The following is a 15900-nucleotide window of genomic DNA, read 5'->3' as shown; positions in this document are numbered from 1 at the left end:
ATATATATGTATTGTGCTAGTGACAATGTAGAATTGGATGGTTTGAAAGAGAAACAAATTTTGAGACATACAGGCATTTTATTAATCTGAATAATAACATTTGAAATATTAACCTATGCAGTTAGTTTTTCTAAATTTTATAAGATGATTTTTTAAATACTTGACTGTGATGAAATTGGAGAATGAAGAAGAAAGATCTATTCCTCAAAATCTCCTAAGATCTCTTTACATAATTCAAATTTAGTGGAGATTGAACACAGTAGGTTGTTCAATGGATTGATACAAATTCTAATTTTATGTAATTACTTTTGAAACATGACTTTTTTTGGTAAACTCTGGCCCTATGCAAAGAACCTTCAATATTAACATGTCTATTAAAAACCAATGCTAAATATCACATGTAATATTATTAATTCAACTCTCAGACAACCACTGAAATGGATACTGTGTCATTTCACCATTTTATAGAGAAGACCACTGAGACTCAGAGAATTCAACTGACTTTCTTAAGATCACACAGCTAAGAAATCTAGAGTTTGGCTTTGAACTCAGTTCTATTTGGTTCTAACACCAGTACAGGGATTTGTCTAAAGATAGTGTTTCTGCAAATGTTTTGAATTCTAGACTGAAACCGAGCTGGTTTGCTTTCATCTTCCTTTTGAATCTCATGGTCACTTCAGGCTAGTGTCATGGTATAATGAAAGGGTCAGGGGAAAACACTTTGGAGCAAGAGAGGTCTCTTGGCACCTCTTTCCTGTAGGGAGCCTCCTTTTGTGTTCAGCTCGAAATGTCAGGCCTGAGGATGAGTATTCAAACCTCAAGAACCTGTTATGTGCCTCTCTCACAGTGCTAAAGCCTGCCTACTCATTCCCCCTCCCCACCCCACCCATCTGCTTCTAGTCTGGGGACATTGGTCTTCCTAAATCTGCTTCTGTATTGTATGCTACTGGCACCTTGAGAAGGTTGAAAGCAAGTAAGGCTCTGCCAATTTTTCTGGTAGAACTGTAGCATATAACTGCTCTTAAGTGTAGCCCTGTGTGCTGGAGCAGGGAGGCAATGACAAACGGTTTATTCTAAGGCCTTTGATTTCCTTCGGAATTGTAAGCATCTAGGCTGACTCATCTCTCAAAGGCTTTTCTCTCTCTCTCCTTTTGGGGCTGTTGTTGATTGGGGATTTTACTGTTTGTTCTTACCTTATATTTGTGGGAGAGAAGGGACTGATTTTCATCTTATTTTTGGGTGAAAGAACCAGCACTGCTCTTTGGATGATCAGATCTGGTAAGCTTTGATAAGAAGAAATGACTGAAACTCCAAGACAGGTACAAAAGACGTCTGGATTGGGGAAAGGGAAGAGGGGAGTAATGTTAGAAAAATTAAGCCACAGCTAGGCTGTGTGTCTCAGAATGAGACCCTAGATTAATAGGCTCTGGACCTGCTATTTTGAATGGGGGATTGCTAGAAGCTTAGTCTGGAACTGTGGTTAAATGCATGTGCCTTTGGTTAAAAGGGTCACTTTGCAAGTTGCAGTTTGGTGGTTGGGGTTAGGTGTTCACTTTGGGTCCGGGGGATGGAGCTTTGCAGTTGAAGCTTTAATAACTATGCTAGGTGTTTTCCTCTTGGCTTAGTTCAAAAGCCATAGGAAAACTCCTCATCTTTTCTCTTACTGCACCTATTTCTGACATCTGTGATCCTGGCTATTAGGGAAAGTGGGCAAAAGAGTTTTGGAGACAAAATTCAAGATATGGTTTATTTGTTTGTTTGTTTGTTTTTTTGGACAGAGGATAGCTCATCTATTTAGATTATTGCATGATAAACCCTTACTTAACTTTTCTCTCCCAAAGCTGCATTGCATGATCTTTGAAATTTAAGCTCCCCACCCCCCAAATCATATATAGAATGTCATTGTAGATTCCATGGGAAAGATATATTCAGTAAAGTAGTATGTAACTACTTCCTTTCTTGGCAAAAGGTTTAGTTCCCCATCTCCTGAATTATCTTTTCTATCAGGAACCAGCCATATTCACCCAAACCATAAACTTGGGAGCTATCCTAAATTGTTTTCTTTCCATTGCAATTAAAGATGTTCCCTAAGCCCTGTCAGTTCCATCCATGAGATTCGTCCCCTACTCCAGTCCTAGTGAGACTGACTTGTGTCAATATCCCTTGACTCTTAGCTCATCTACCTACTTCCAGCTCTCTACCCAAAACAGGCTTTTTCATGGCTTTCTGTGATTTTTCCAAGGTGCAACCCTGACTCTTTCACTCCCTGCCTAAAACCCTATTGCCTTCAGGAAAAAGTCCAACTCTTTAAGCTGGCTTACAGGGCCATCCATGATCTCATCCCTGCCCATCCAGATTTATCTCCTTCCAGTCCCTTTATACAACTTCAAGAATATGATAGTCTCTCTCCCATCTCTTTTCCTTTGCACAAGCTGTTCTCTCCGGACGCTCCCCTCCTCTGTCTCCAGGCAAACTTAGATGTTTTCTCCTTTCAGCTCTCACAATACTTTGTTTATATCTTGGAGGTCTAGCATCACAAGGTTTTGTAAATTGTTGCTAACCTGTGTATCTCCTTCACTGCACTGTTAAATCTTTAAAAAAAGAAATAGTATTATCTTGCTCATCCTTTGAATCTTTGGTGCCTGGCAAAAAGTGGGCAATTAATACAGGTGTTTCTTTTTTCTTTAATGAAGGAATGAATGAACAAATGAGTAATAGAGAATGTGCGGGAAAGGATGCCGTGTGAGGTGCAGGGGCATACCCCGTGGGGGATGCTTTGTAGTCTGGAAGTAGTGTAAGATAGTGGGCACCATGGAGAAGGCACATATAAAATAGGTTTTACCATTAGGCTAAGACAGACTCCACTTGGATCACCAATTCTGTTTAAGGAGTCTCACTAGAAATGGTCTGGAAATGATGTTTGTTGGTTTTGGTACAAATGATTTTTTTATGAAAAAGTAATATAATCAAGTTGTACAAAGTTTGGTAAATAGAGAAAAGGCAACAGGCAAACAAAATCTCACCAGTTAATGCAAATGCTGTTAGCATTTGGGTGTGTTTCCTTCAGTCTTTTATTTTTATGCATGCTTTTCTTCACATAGTTGCAATCAAAATTAATACAATTCTGTGTTTTGTATTTGTTGTTTAAAAACTCTTTGTAAATGTCACTTTAATGATTGCATAATTTTTCCATACTGTGGCCATTACAAAATTTATGTAACTAATATCATTGCTGGGCTAGCTTTTTTTTCCCTTTTTTGTTACTATTATGGTTTATGCGGATATGCTTTTCCCTGTCTGTAGGAAGATTTTATTAGGATAGATTCCTAGAAGGGGAGTTACTAGGTCAAAGGGCCTGGGGATGACTTTTGGCTCCAGACCCTCGTGTTCAGTTTGTTTTCTGGAAGACTTGTATGAATTTGCAGCTCTCCTAACCTACATGAAAGTCCCCTTTTTATCCAACCTGGACAGCATAGAGTACCATCAGGGAAAGAAAAAAAAAAACCTCCAAAAACATTCTAATTAATTAATTCATGGAAAATACTTTTTTATTTTTGTTTCAAAGTGCTTTTGTCAAAAAATGTTTTTCTGTTTTATTTTTTCTTCATATTTTCTCTCTTTGTACTTTTTTTTTTCTAGTTAGGTTTTCTTTTTCCTGGACTATCTGTTAAGGGCTGATTTTTTGAAGTTGAATTTTTTTTTTCTTTTTTAGCAAAAGCAACCAGAGGCTGCTCTGCTAGAGGGTGAAGCCACCTCCCAGTTTTCCCTCCCCCTCTACCCCCACCCCCATAGTTCTCTCCACCAGGTCCAGTGGCAATTGGATGATGCAGCCTTGATAATCATCCTATTCCAGAATGGGTGGCTGCGTTCCTTTTCTGAAGGCAGCAAGGGCACTGTGCCCCAGAATCATGCCCCCTTTGCTGTTGCTGTCCGCCTTCATTTTTTTAGTGAGTGTCTTGGGAGGAGCTCCAGGACACAACTCCGACCGCAGGACGAAGATGGTATCGATACACAGCCTCTCCGAGCTGGAGCGTCTGAAGCTGCAAGAGACTGCTTACCACGAACTCGTGGCCAGACATTTCCTCTCCGAATTCAAACCTGAAAGAGGTAAGCTGTACCCCGGAGTGTGGCATCCTCTCCTTCGGGAGAGTGGACCCTCCGGGCAGGACGGGGCGGATTAGGGGTCTAGGAGGGAGGGAGGGGCTCACGCCTGATCTCGGACTTGGTCAGTTCTCCTGGCGTCTGGGGAACAGAAGAAGCCGGAGTTGAAGGCTATTTGTTGAATTTTGGAAGGGGTAAAAATTAGTTGAGTTTGGTCGAAGGCTGGGGATTGAGGGGCAGTAAGACAGAAGGCAGATATCAGGGACAGACAGGTGGACAGAGGGCCGGTAAAGAGACAGACGCACCAGGTGCGGTGCGAGAATAAGGCAGAGCGAGACGGAAGCGCAGAGGGACACTCTGGAGAGAACTGGGAGAGATAAAGACAGCGCGGTCGAGAGACAGAGAGTAGAGGGAGATAGCGAGACAGTGTGTGAGAGAGAGACGCTCCTAGCCGGGCGGTGAGCGGGAAGGCGGTGCGGGCGCGGGGGAGGCGGCAGGAGGTGCGCCGCGAGCGCTGCCCACCTCAGCTGGCTGCCGGGGAGCGAGCAGGACGCAGCTCAGGACGAGGTTCGAGCGCACCAGGGAATCTCACGGGTACGCGCGCGGATTTGGCAGCGGAGCCCAGGCGGTTAGCGCGGACCCAGGCGCGCCCCAGAGGTATTGGAAAGTGCTGGGGGTGGCAGCTTCGCTAGGCGCACACGGCGAACGCAGCTTGAATTGAGTGAAGCAAAGGGCTAGGAGCCCCCGCTGGCAGTCACTGATGCCAGATTCGGAGTGCGGGGACAGCCAGGTGTCGCCGCTTCTCCTACCGCAGCGCAGGGAGCCGACGGCAACCTGGTGCGAGCGCGCCCGCAGTAACTTGGCGACCCTCACCCGCGGTGGCGCTGCAGGAGAGCCCCTCCCTCCCTTCTCCTGTTGTGTGATCTGGGGGCCTCAGAGCCCCGGAATTTATGTTTTAAGTGTTGTATTGAGCGACTACCGGTGCGTAGCAAGATGCGCGGTGCGCACGCGGCGCATTAGATTGTCTGGTTTGGTTAAATTCTCGGAGTCTGATACAAGTGAGATAGGCTTGGCCTTGTTAGGTGGGGAAACTGAGGCTCACAGAAAGCTAATTACTTTTCGCCCGCTGGACAGAGCTCACCTCCTTGCCACCCCCTCCCCTTGCGGCAGGTCAGTGCATGGGGATATTTTAGTCACTTATCAAGTCCTATTTGTAAGTGTATTTTTTCTTTTTCTCTTCCCGTAGCTTTACCTACTGACGGTCCGAACACCTTGGATAAGGGGTTTCTGATTTTGAGAGGACAACAGAGGGGTGAGGGAGCTCTTGTATTTTCTTTAGAAAAGAAATAGAGTGCTAACCTCCTGTGTAGTGTGGCCCTGGCTATTGGAGACTGGGAGGCGTCCACCGTCCCAGGAGACACTCTCTTCAGCTCCCAAACCCCACAGGGGGTGATATCAGGAAATGGCGCAGTACCTGTAGGTGCTTGGCGCGGTCCTCTCAGACCTTTCTGGTGGACTCACCCCACACAGATAAACCCGAAGAAATCACCCTCTTTGCCTCAAGGTAGTCACCCCCAGGGAAAATTTAAGGCCGGGACCTCGAGCCTCGTCGGGGTGGTTGAGTGGAGCTGAGTCCTTTCGCCAAACCACTGCGGGGTCTTTTTGGCTAGCTCCCCAGGGAGGGGGGCTGCGGGTCTGGAGAGGTGGGGTTGGCTGCGAGTGGTTGCTGGGAGGAGTGCTACAGCCCCTGCAGTTCCTCCGGATTTAAGCGCTGCGAGGCTTTGACGTTTCTCATTCTTTCTCTCCGTGGCTCCTCAGCTGTATCACTCAAGACATTTGGCATTCGCCTGGAAGAGGTCCTGGTGAACGAGTTTACCCGCCGCAAACATCTTGAACTAACAGCCGCGATGCAGGTTGAAGAAGCCACCGGTCAGGCTGCGGGCCGTCGTCGGGGAAACGTGGTGCAAAGGGTGTTTGGCCGCATCCGGCGCTTTTTCAGTCGCAGGCGGAATGAGCCCACCTTGCCCCGGGAGTTCACTCGCCGTGGGCGTCGAGTGAGTTAAACCCTCCAGGTTTCAGGCAGGGGCCTCTCCTGAGGTATGCAGGAATGTGAGGCCGGAGGGTCAAGGCCTGTGCCCTCAGAGGCAGGGGGGCGCTGAACACAATATGTTGAAGTGCTGTCCTTGGCTTGCCACAAAGGGAATGTATCTTGTTCTGAATGTCATACATACAGTACTCAGGAAGGTCCTAATTGACTCTCTTTATTTCCCATTTTAAGATAATCTGGGTTTCTCCACAGGGTGCGGTGTCTGTGGATAGCCTGGCTGAGCTGGAAGATGGGGCCCTGCTGCTGCAGACCCTGCAGCTTTCAAAAGTTTCCTTTCCAATTGGCCAACGACTTCTGGGATCCAAAAGGAAGATGAGCCTCAATCCGATTGCGAAACAAATCCCCCAGGTTGTTGAGGCTTGCTGCCAATTCATTGAAAAACATGGTAAGGGAGCTGCAAATGGGTAAATCAAGGAAGGAGGCAAAGGGAAAGGAGGGATGTTCTAGAAATGGGGGGAGAAAGGAGGTCGAGGATGAAGGGCTTGGATAACATTCCCCTGACACCCAGTGGAGGTCGGGATGCGGGAGTGGGGGTGGGGGGAAGAAAGGAAATGCCATGGGAAAGGAATTCAGAGATGCTTAGCATCCCCTGGTCTTTTCTTTCAGGCTTAAGCACAGTGGGGATTTTTACCCTTGAATACTCCATGCAGAGAGTGCGTCAGGTAAATTGGTTATGTTTACATGTTTGTTCCTCCAATAAGAAAGAGCAGGAGGAGATGGAGTTCCCCCATAGACCTGACTACCTGGTGGGGGGAGGAGCAGGGTCTTCTTTGCAGCCCCCAGGCCCACCATATTGCCAGCTACTTCCACTGAAGCCTGGAACCTGTTGAAGGAATGATCAAGATGGAGCCTGTGGTGGGCCAGGCAGATAGTCCGTGTCTTCTCCTTTTCCTAGCTCCGTGAAGAATTTGATCAAGGTCTGGATGTAGTGCTGGATGACAATCTGAATGTCCATGATGTGGCTGCACTCCTCAAGGAGTTTTTCCGTGACATGAAGGACTCTCTGCTGCCAGATGATCTGTACATGTCATTCCTCCTGACAGCAAGTGAGTCTTCTGACCTCCCTAGTAGGGCAAGGAAAGGAAATATTATTGGGGTCTAGGGGTTCTAGGGACAGAGCTCAGGCTGGAGGACTTCGAAGAACTAAGGCAGAATGAACATAAGAAGATGAAAAAAAACCTCTCCAGAATATATACAATTATTATTTGTCAATAAAAAATAAAATGTTAATAAAAAAACTTATTTGGGTTACTTTCGTTGTATTTCAAAATGTTCCATTATAAGTCTGTTGCTTGGATATTTCTCTAGAGCTTCTTGAAGATGTGTGTGCCCTCTCAGGCCAAAAAAAAAAAAAACAAACAAACAGCAAAAACAAAAAACAAACAAACAAACAAAACAAAACAAAACAAAAAAACAGGTTCTATAGAGGAGGTCTGGTTTTTATGGGAGCACTTCTTGCTTTCAGAGTTCCTGAGCTCAAATGCTTTGGAAATGAACAAAGGCAAGATGCCTGGGTACTTTCTCCATAACTGCCAGCAAGTTTCAAGCAGAATCTCACCTCCCTTGGTATCAGTCTGTGACCAGGACTATCCCCCTGAGACAGTCCCTGTTTTCCTTCCTCTAGCTTTAAAGCCCCAGGATCAGCTTTCTGCCCTGCAGTTGCTGGTCTACCTGATGCCACCCTGCCACAGTGATACCCTGGAGCGTCTGCTGACAGCCCTTCATAAAATCACTGAGAACTGCGAGGACTCAATTGGCATTGATGGACAGTTGGTAAAAAGATCTGGGAAAGAGTAGTGAAAACTGTAGTACGGGATATATGTGGGAGTATATCAGCAAGAGGGTGGATGGAGAGGAGAGAGAGAAACAAGAATAAAAAGAGACATATTCATTTGTACAACTCCCAGTACTACCTCAGCGTCAATCACTTTCTGATTTCCTTTACCTAGGTCCCAGGCAACCGTATGACTTCCACCAACTTGGCCTTGGTGTTTGGATCTGCTCTCCTGAAAAAGGGAAAGTTTGGCAAGAGAGAGTCCAGGAAAACAAAGCTGGGGATTGATCACTATGTTGCCTCTGTCAATGTGGTCCGTGCCATGATTGACAACTGGGATGTCCTCTTCCAGGTAGGTACAAGTTTTGGATGCACTTGTTTTACCCATCCCTCTCCTGTTCACAAGGCAAGGCACAGTTGTGCCTGCATCTTTAAGGGTAGCCAAAATAGGCAGCCACAAAATCATCCAGTCTAGAAATTCCTCCCACATTAGCTGGCCTTGGTACCTTTAGTACTGGATACCTGAAAGAGATGAGTATAAATGAAAAGGTGCTGTGTAATGATGGCTAATGTTGCTAATTCTACCCTCAGGTGCCTCCCCATATTCAGAGGCAGGTTGCTAAGCGTGTGTGGAAGTCCAGCCCGGAAGCGCTTGATTTTATCAGACGCAGGAACTTGAGGAAGATCCAGTGAGTGTTTTTTGGGTTTGTTTATGCTTAGCCTGAAGCACCTTCCACTATGGAGTTTTCCAACTCCAGACCATCTTTATATTAAGTAATGCAAGTACACAAACTGACTTTTTCAAAATCCTTCCTATTCAGGAGTGCACGCATAAAGATGGAAGAGGATGCACTACTTTCTGATCCAGTGGAAACCTCTGCTGAAGCCCGGGCTGCTGTCCTTGCTCAAAGCAAGCCTTTTGATGAAGGTCAGTTCCCTGCTGGAGGTCAGACCCTTGCCGAAGGTCAGTCCCTTGCTGAAGGTCAGGCCCTTTTTGAAGGCCAGGTCGTTGCTGAAGATGAGCCCCTTGAGAAAGATGAGTCCTCTGAGGAAGATGAAGAGCTAGTATTTGAATATCTTAATCAAGGAGTAGTCTTTGGGGGAAGCTCAAGGTCTAGAAATCCCAAATAACTTTGAGATTCAGGGCCCACATCTTGAAGGAATACCAGAGCTTGGTGAGGAAGATGATGATGATGATAATGATAATACTTTACATTTTGATGATCTTCCTTCCCTTGGAGATATTCTAGAACCAGATTATGAAATTCCAGAACTCATTGAGATCCCAGACTTTAAAGAAATGCCATATTTTGAGATGGTCCCAGACCTTGAAGGAGCCCCAGAGGTGCAAGAAATCCTGAACCCTGGAGAAAACCCAAACCATAACCTAGAAGAAGGACCAGATTTTGAAGACCACCAAAATCTTAACCTTGCAGAAGTTCCCTATCTTGATGTAATCCCAAACAATGAAATCCCACACCATGCAGATGCTTCAGATAATGATGAAATCAAAGATTCTGAAGAAGATCCCAGTCTTGAAGAGGTCCCAGCTGTTGATGGAGTTCCAAATGATGAAGACTCAGATGCTGAAGGAATCCCAGACTATGAAGTTTCATAAAGATGCAGATGTTGCATTCCCTGTAGATACCACTCTCCTTAAAAACAAGTCTCAGCCTAGCCAAGTCATGGACTGCAAGTCCTCCCCAGAGGTGTTGAAGAGCAACACCTGCTTTCTCTCTTCCATGCAGTGCTGTAAACTTTCAGCTCTAGCTTTGTTACTCATTTGCTTGGTAAAATTAGTCAGGTTACTTGCAGGGTGGTGGAGGTTATTAGGAGGTCGCCCTCTTACCCGTCTCCTTGGTGGTATTATACATTCCCTCTGAGCACAGGGTATCTGTCTTACTCTTTCTCTTTCCTAACTCAGCTCTTTTCCCAGTTCCCCGAGTGGTCCTAGATTCAGAGATCTGTGTTCTGCTGTCAGGCTGTAGTATTCTTACATGTCAAATGAGGATAATCGTTCCTGTCCTACCTTCTTGCCTCATACTGTATTTGAAACTCAAAATTAGGTCTTAGTGCCTTGGGTGCTGTGCAAAGTACAAGGTCTAGAAACATAAGGAGTTAACATTGTTACTATTTTCCAGGTTCCTCTGAGGAGCCAGCTGTGCCTCCCGACACTGCCCGTTCCCATGACGATGAGGAAGGAGCGGGTAACCCCCGCATTCCCGAGCAAGACCGCCCATTGCTCCGTGTGCCCCGGGAGAAGGAGGCCAAAACCGGCATCAGCTACTTCTTTCCTTAGATGATTTTCCTTCTATAAGGTGCCAGACAGGGGAAAAGAGTTGGGGTAGATCTGGGATGTCACAGGAAACATTAAGGAGAGAGTTGAAGGTAAAGATCTGAAGGTAAGAGGGAGTTCCACCTGATGCTCGGGTCAGGATGAGAATTCCAAACACACTGCCAGCCCCTTCACTGGGGATGCTTGGTCTCTTCAGCTGGTAAAAGCAGAGACATTTCTGTGTCATGCCCAAGCTCCCCGGCACTGCCTTGCCTTTCTCTTTTACCCCTGATCTTGGCTTTCTCTCTCTCTCTGCAGACTTCCCTTTAATTGATGTGACATTTGTGGTAAACACCTTTCCCAGGGAACCTCAGAAATCTTGAGGTGCTTTCCCTTCCCCAAATGGGATTGCATGATTTCCCTGACTTTCCTACCCTCCTCCCAAGAGCTCAGTTGGAAAGGCCCTCAAGAGGCATGCTAGAACATTAGGTCAGCCTACTGACAACTGACAAACAATTCATGCGAAATCATGTCACACCAATTCCACCACCTTAGGATTTCCCCCTCCAAATTATTCAGACCAATGGCTTGCCAAACGGCCTCTCCCAAAATTCTGTGCAGTTTTGCTCAGGTCACGCCAACAGGGAAACCTCAAGTGTAGATCTAATTAGTGTTTCTGGCATCCAAAGTTAGAGGAAAAATTAGATTTTATTACCTGGATCTGCGTTAAAGACAATTGATGTTCACACCCTGTTGTCAGCAAAACAGCTAGTTAGGTAAGGACACATAGTTCCAAGTAGCTAAAGTCACCTGATTATAAATGTTCTTAACTATCGTCTCTGTGATTTCTTTATACAAGACAATACAAAATTGCGGGACATGCTCTAGTAACACGCAGATATGGGTTACATATGACATCCAAAATTATAGCTGATATTATGGGTAACAACTGCTAAGGTCCATAGAATGAAGAATGTATTGTATTGAGGGATAGAAATTGATCATATAATGGGTAACAACTGCTGAGCTCAAAGATTTGTGATTGTTAAAACTTCTCTGGCATTTAATCATTAATAAACATCTGTATTGTGACAGCAGCATATTCATGGCTTACTGTGTGTTTTTTTTTTTTTTCTTTTAATTTGAGGAGTGGGTTGGGAAGCTCTGAGTAGAGAGCTGAAGGGGTAAAGGAGAGGTGAACAGAAATAAAGAGGAAAGGGTGATGTAGAATAAAGAGAAGAAGATGACATGGGATAAAGGGAAGGGGGTGACATGAAATGAGGGGGTGGAGTGATGTGTAATAAAGAGGAGGGAGTGAAGTGGGAAAAAGGGAATAGGGTGATTTGGGGTAAAGGGGAGGGAATAGAGTAGAATAAGTGGGAGGGGGAGACATGGAATAGAGAGGGAATGACATGGGATACAGGGAAGGGGGTGACATGGAATGAGGGGGTGGAGTGAGGTGGAATAAAGGGGAGAGGATGATATGGAATAAAGGGGAGGGGCTGATGTGGAATAAATGGGGGATGAGGTGAAATAAAGGGAAGTAAAATAGAATAAAGGGGAAGGGCTATAATGGAATAAAGGGGGTGGAAGTATTAATATTAAAGTAGAAAAGGTTAAGGGGAGATGAAGGAGAAGTAGGGGAAGCAAAGGAAGCTTAAGAGGAGAGCCTATAAGGGAGAAGGGAGTGAAATAAATGAGGAGACCACTAGGTATTTTCAACTGAGAAATTCCCCCTGAATCAGTGGAAAATAAAATCCTAGAAACATCGGCAGACATATGACTTCCAAGGGTCAGAGGAAGAACACACTGCTGTCTGATTGATAAGACTTCCAACTTTTCTTGAAAACTTATGGCTTCATGACATACTTGGAAATTTTCCATGTTAGATACAGGGCCTTAGAAAGTGGAATGGTTTGTGTTATTTACTTTTACACACTTTGCTTTAGGATATTTGCTTGCATAGAGCTTTACAGACTGAAGACTTGTAGCATTGTCCCCTCCTACACTAATACATTCTGTAAATAATAATAATCATGATAGTTAACACATGTCAAGGTCTTACAAAGTGTCTGACACTGTTAAAAACTTTACGTTCATCATTCAATTTAATATTCACAATGACACTATGAGATATATGCTACTGCCATCTTCAATTTATTCTCGAAGAAAATGAGGTACAGAGAGGTTAAATAACCTGCCCAATTACACAGTTTGTTAGTGGAAAAACAGCCAGTCTTTAAAGTTGGATTGTTTAAACACTAAATTATACTGGCCCATTCATCTTGGGATTTTGCCTCTGACTCAAAGATGCATTGTGATGTCTGCAGCAATTTTTTTATATTGGGGTTTGCCCTTTCAACAAGCAAGTTTCAGGTTTCTTCCTTACAGGTCCTTTCTCTCCAGAAAGGACAGGCTATTAGACAATAACTGATATTTCAGGCAGATTCTAGCAGTTATACCTGGGGCTTACAGATATCAGAGGCAGAAGAAAATGTAGGAGCTCACCCATTCCAACCTTCTTGTTATATGAATAGTCACACTAGGGCTCAGACTTGGGAAAGGTCAGAGATCTGGGAGTAAGATTCAGACAGACCTTCTGACTGCATTTCCAGGACTTTACGGGGTCAAAAAAGTAAAATGTGTCCTGTGAAAAGTTTGTGTGCTTTCATCATTCAGCTTCAACACAAACAAACCAGATAACAAAGAAGAAAGTAGATTATTTGAAAACATTGCCTTCACTCTCTGGCCTTCCCTGAAACCAGGTTTTCTCCTAATCTTACATTTTTTTCCCAGTGCCAATTCCTAACCAGCCCCAGGGACTGGGCCTGAGAGTGGTTGTAGATGTAGGCATTATCCTTGCTGTTCTCCACACTGTAAGGACCCAGCTCATAGGTTTCCTGACACTCCAAGTCCTGTCCTTATTCTGGGTGCCGCCCACAATCTACACATGGAAGACTTACCCCATATACCCTGGCCTCACACCTCTCTGACCTTTAACTTCTTAGTACCTTAACCACTCCCAGTCACTTGGCATCACTGGGCGTGGCTTCATCTCCAATATCCCACGGAGGCCCAAATCTTCTAATGAAGGCTGGGTCCATGCCATTTGCTCTTTGGCTTCCCTGAGGGGTCCAGTGCCCAAAACCTTCCTTTTCTCTTCACTATTTTCCCTGTCCAGCCAAAATTTGGGGCATATTGATTTAGTATTAACTGCCTCATCATCCCCTTGCCCTCCAAATGCCACATCTGCACTATTTAGCCCCAGTTTTGGGTCTTTCCAAACAAATGCTTTCTCCGATTCCATAATAACCACTGTGGGAGAAAGGAGCAGCACGCCAAGAATTTCCACCCTCAGCTAGCCCTTCTGGCCACCCTGCAATCCTTTCACACACCCCAGGACATCTCTTTCCCCAATTTTCCTCCTATCTGTACTCCAAGTTTTTTCATCACTCCTCTCAAACAACAGCCCCTTTCACTCTACCCTCACCACACCCCGTACCATGGCTCAGACTCCTACTTCATGAAGGAGATTGAGGCTAACTTCAGCTCCTTGCCCCTACACCTACAAAGGTCTTTTTGGCTTCACTAACTCTCACTTCATATTGCATAGCACTACTTCTTATTATATAGCACTCCTTCAGCGTAGAAGTTCCTATTCTAGTTTCTTTTCCCTTGCTCTGTCTCTCCTCTGCTTTCCTTCTCCATTACCCTCAGCCCTAAAACCTTGCTTACACTATTATCTCAGTTCTCTTGCTTGATTTTTAAATCTCTCCTTCTCTACTAGTTTGCTTACTTCAGGATATTCTTATGATCAAGTGTCTCCCATCTTAGAAACAATTCCTTTGTCCATCACTACCCTGTAACAATTACTATATTGCTCTTTTTGCCAAGCTCATTGAAAGAAGAGTCTATTCTATTCTGTATCTTCCTTCTTTTTTTTTTTTTTTTTTTTTTTTTTTGAGACAGGGTCTCATCTGTGTCACCCAGGCTGGAGTGCAGTGGCATGACTGTGATTCAATGCAACCCCTGCATCCTGGGCTCACGCTGTCCTCCTTCCTCAGCCTCCCAAGTAGCTTGGGCTACAGGCACATGCTTCCATGCCCAGCTAACTTTTTCTGTATTTTTTGTAGAGATGGGGTTTTGCCATGTTGACCAGGCTGGTATTGAACTCTTGAGCTCAAGTGATTCGCCCACCTCGGCCTCCCAAAGTGCTGGGATTACAGGCGTGAGCCACCGCGCCTGGTCTCTATCTTCCTTCTTACCTCCCATTTATTCTTCAGTCCATACCAATCAGGCTTCTATTCCCACTACTCTAATAAAATGGTGGCAAAAGCCACCACCAATAACCTATTATTACATTCAGTAAACATTGGTAGTACACTTATTTTCCTCGGTCTCAGTGACACCACCACACCACCATCTCCTGATGTTTTACTTATATTTTTAAAATTAAACATTTTTATTTGAGATCATTGTAGGTTCACATGCAGTTTTAAGAAACAATACAGAGAGGTCCTGTATATCCTCTACCCAGTTTCTCCAGTTGTACTACCTTGTAAAACTACAGTACAATATCACAACTAAGATATTGACATTGATACAGTCCAGATACAGCAAAGTTCCATCATCATGAGAATTCCTCCTGTTGCCCTTTTATAGTAAAATAGACAAATCTACCTTTCATTCCCACCACTCCCTTTCCTAACCCCTGGTAAATAATCTGTCATCCATTTTTACAATTTTGTCATGTCAAGAATGTTATATAAATGGAATCATACATATGTGAGCTTTTGGGAGTGGCTTTTTTTTACTCAACATGATTACTTTGAGATTCATCCAGGTTGTGTGTAGCAGTACTTCATCTCTTTTTATTGCTGAGTAGTATTTCATGGTATAGATGTACCATAGTTTGTTTAACCACTCACCTACTGGAGGACATTTTGGCTGTTTCTCCAGTTTGGGGCTATTATAAATAAGACCACCATGAACATTCGTGTACAGAATTTAAGTGGACATATGTTTTCAGTTTTCTGGATGAATGCCCAGCTGTGCAATTACTGGGTGGCACACAAGTGCATGTTTAGTTTTATAAGAAACTGACAAACCACTTTCCAGAGTAGTTACACAACTTTATATTCACACCAGCAATGTATCTGCATGCTTGCTAGCATTTGGTCTTGTCACTATTTCTTTTTGTCTTGCCCATCATTATAGTTGTGTAGCGATATCTCATTGTGGTTTAAATTTGTATTTATCTGATGCTTAATGACATTGAACATCTTTTATGTGTTTATTTGCCATCTATATAGTCTTCAGTGAAATGTCTGTTCATGTGGATATCTAATTGCTCTGGCATCAATTGTTGAAAAGACTATTTGTTCTCCATTGAATTGCTTTTGTGCCACTCCTTGCATGATTTCTGGTGAGAAGTCCACTATAATTCTTATCCTTGTTCCTTTATAGGCAAAGTATTTTCCCCTCTGGCTTCTTTCATGACTTTCTCATTACCTTTGGTTTTCTGCAGCTTGAATATGATATGCTTAAGTATGACTTTTAGCAATTTATATGGTGTCACCTGAACTTCTGGGATGTGTGGCTTTATGTCTATCGTTGATTTTAGAAATCGATGTACCGTTATTA

At 44.2% G+C, this 15900-nt stretch overlaps 1 protein-coding gene across 5 annotated transcripts in view; it reads left to right on the top strand.

The window, feature by feature from the left end:
* The window catches only part of ARHGAP36 (Rho GTPase activating protein 36), a 30953-nt gene extending 19594 nt beyond the window's left edge, over nucleotides 1–11359 (top strand). The window contains exons 1-12 of one of the 5 annotated variants that reach the window (XM_023198865.1): nucleotides 939–1100; nucleotides 3949–4107; nucleotides 5348–5413; nucleotides 5920–6155; nucleotides 6401–6593; nucleotides 6815–6870; nucleotides 7104–7254; nucleotides 7833–7981; nucleotides 8158–8334; nucleotides 8574–8671; nucleotides 8804–8910; nucleotides 10124–11359. In XM_023198865.1, the coding sequence (XP_023054633.1) occupies nucleotides 3999–4107; nucleotides 5348–5413; nucleotides 5920–6155; nucleotides 6401–6593; nucleotides 6815–6870; nucleotides 7104–7254; nucleotides 7833–7981; nucleotides 8158–8334; nucleotides 8574–8671; nucleotides 8804–8910; nucleotides 10124–10281 (1500 nt within the window). In that variant the 5' untranslated portion in view covers nucleotides 939–1100; nucleotides 3949–3998 and the 3' untranslated portion in view covers nucleotides 10282–11359. Of the gene's footprint in view, nucleotides 1–938; nucleotides 1101–3712; nucleotides 4108–4627; nucleotides 4696–5347; nucleotides 5414–5919; nucleotides 6156–6400; nucleotides 6594–6814; nucleotides 6871–7103; nucleotides 7255–7832; nucleotides 7982–8157; nucleotides 8335–8573; nucleotides 8672–8803; nucleotides 8911–10123 lie in introns of those variants that run through there. The other 4 variants (XM_023198864.1, XM_023198862.1, XM_023198863.2 and 1 more) reach the window with 4 other exon arrangements.
* The last annotated feature ends 4541 nt before the right edge of the window (nucleotides 11360–15900 follow it).

The sequence above is a fragment of the Piliocolobus tephrosceles genome, chromosome 12 (genome assembly GCF_002776525.5).
Source record: "Piliocolobus tephrosceles isolate RC106 chromosome 12, ASM277652v3, whole genome shotgun sequence".
Lineage (NCBI taxonomy): Eukaryota > Metazoa > Chordata > Mammalia > Primates > Cercopithecidae > Piliocolobus > Piliocolobus tephrosceles.
This window is presented reverse-complemented; position numbering and strand designations above follow the sequence as displayed.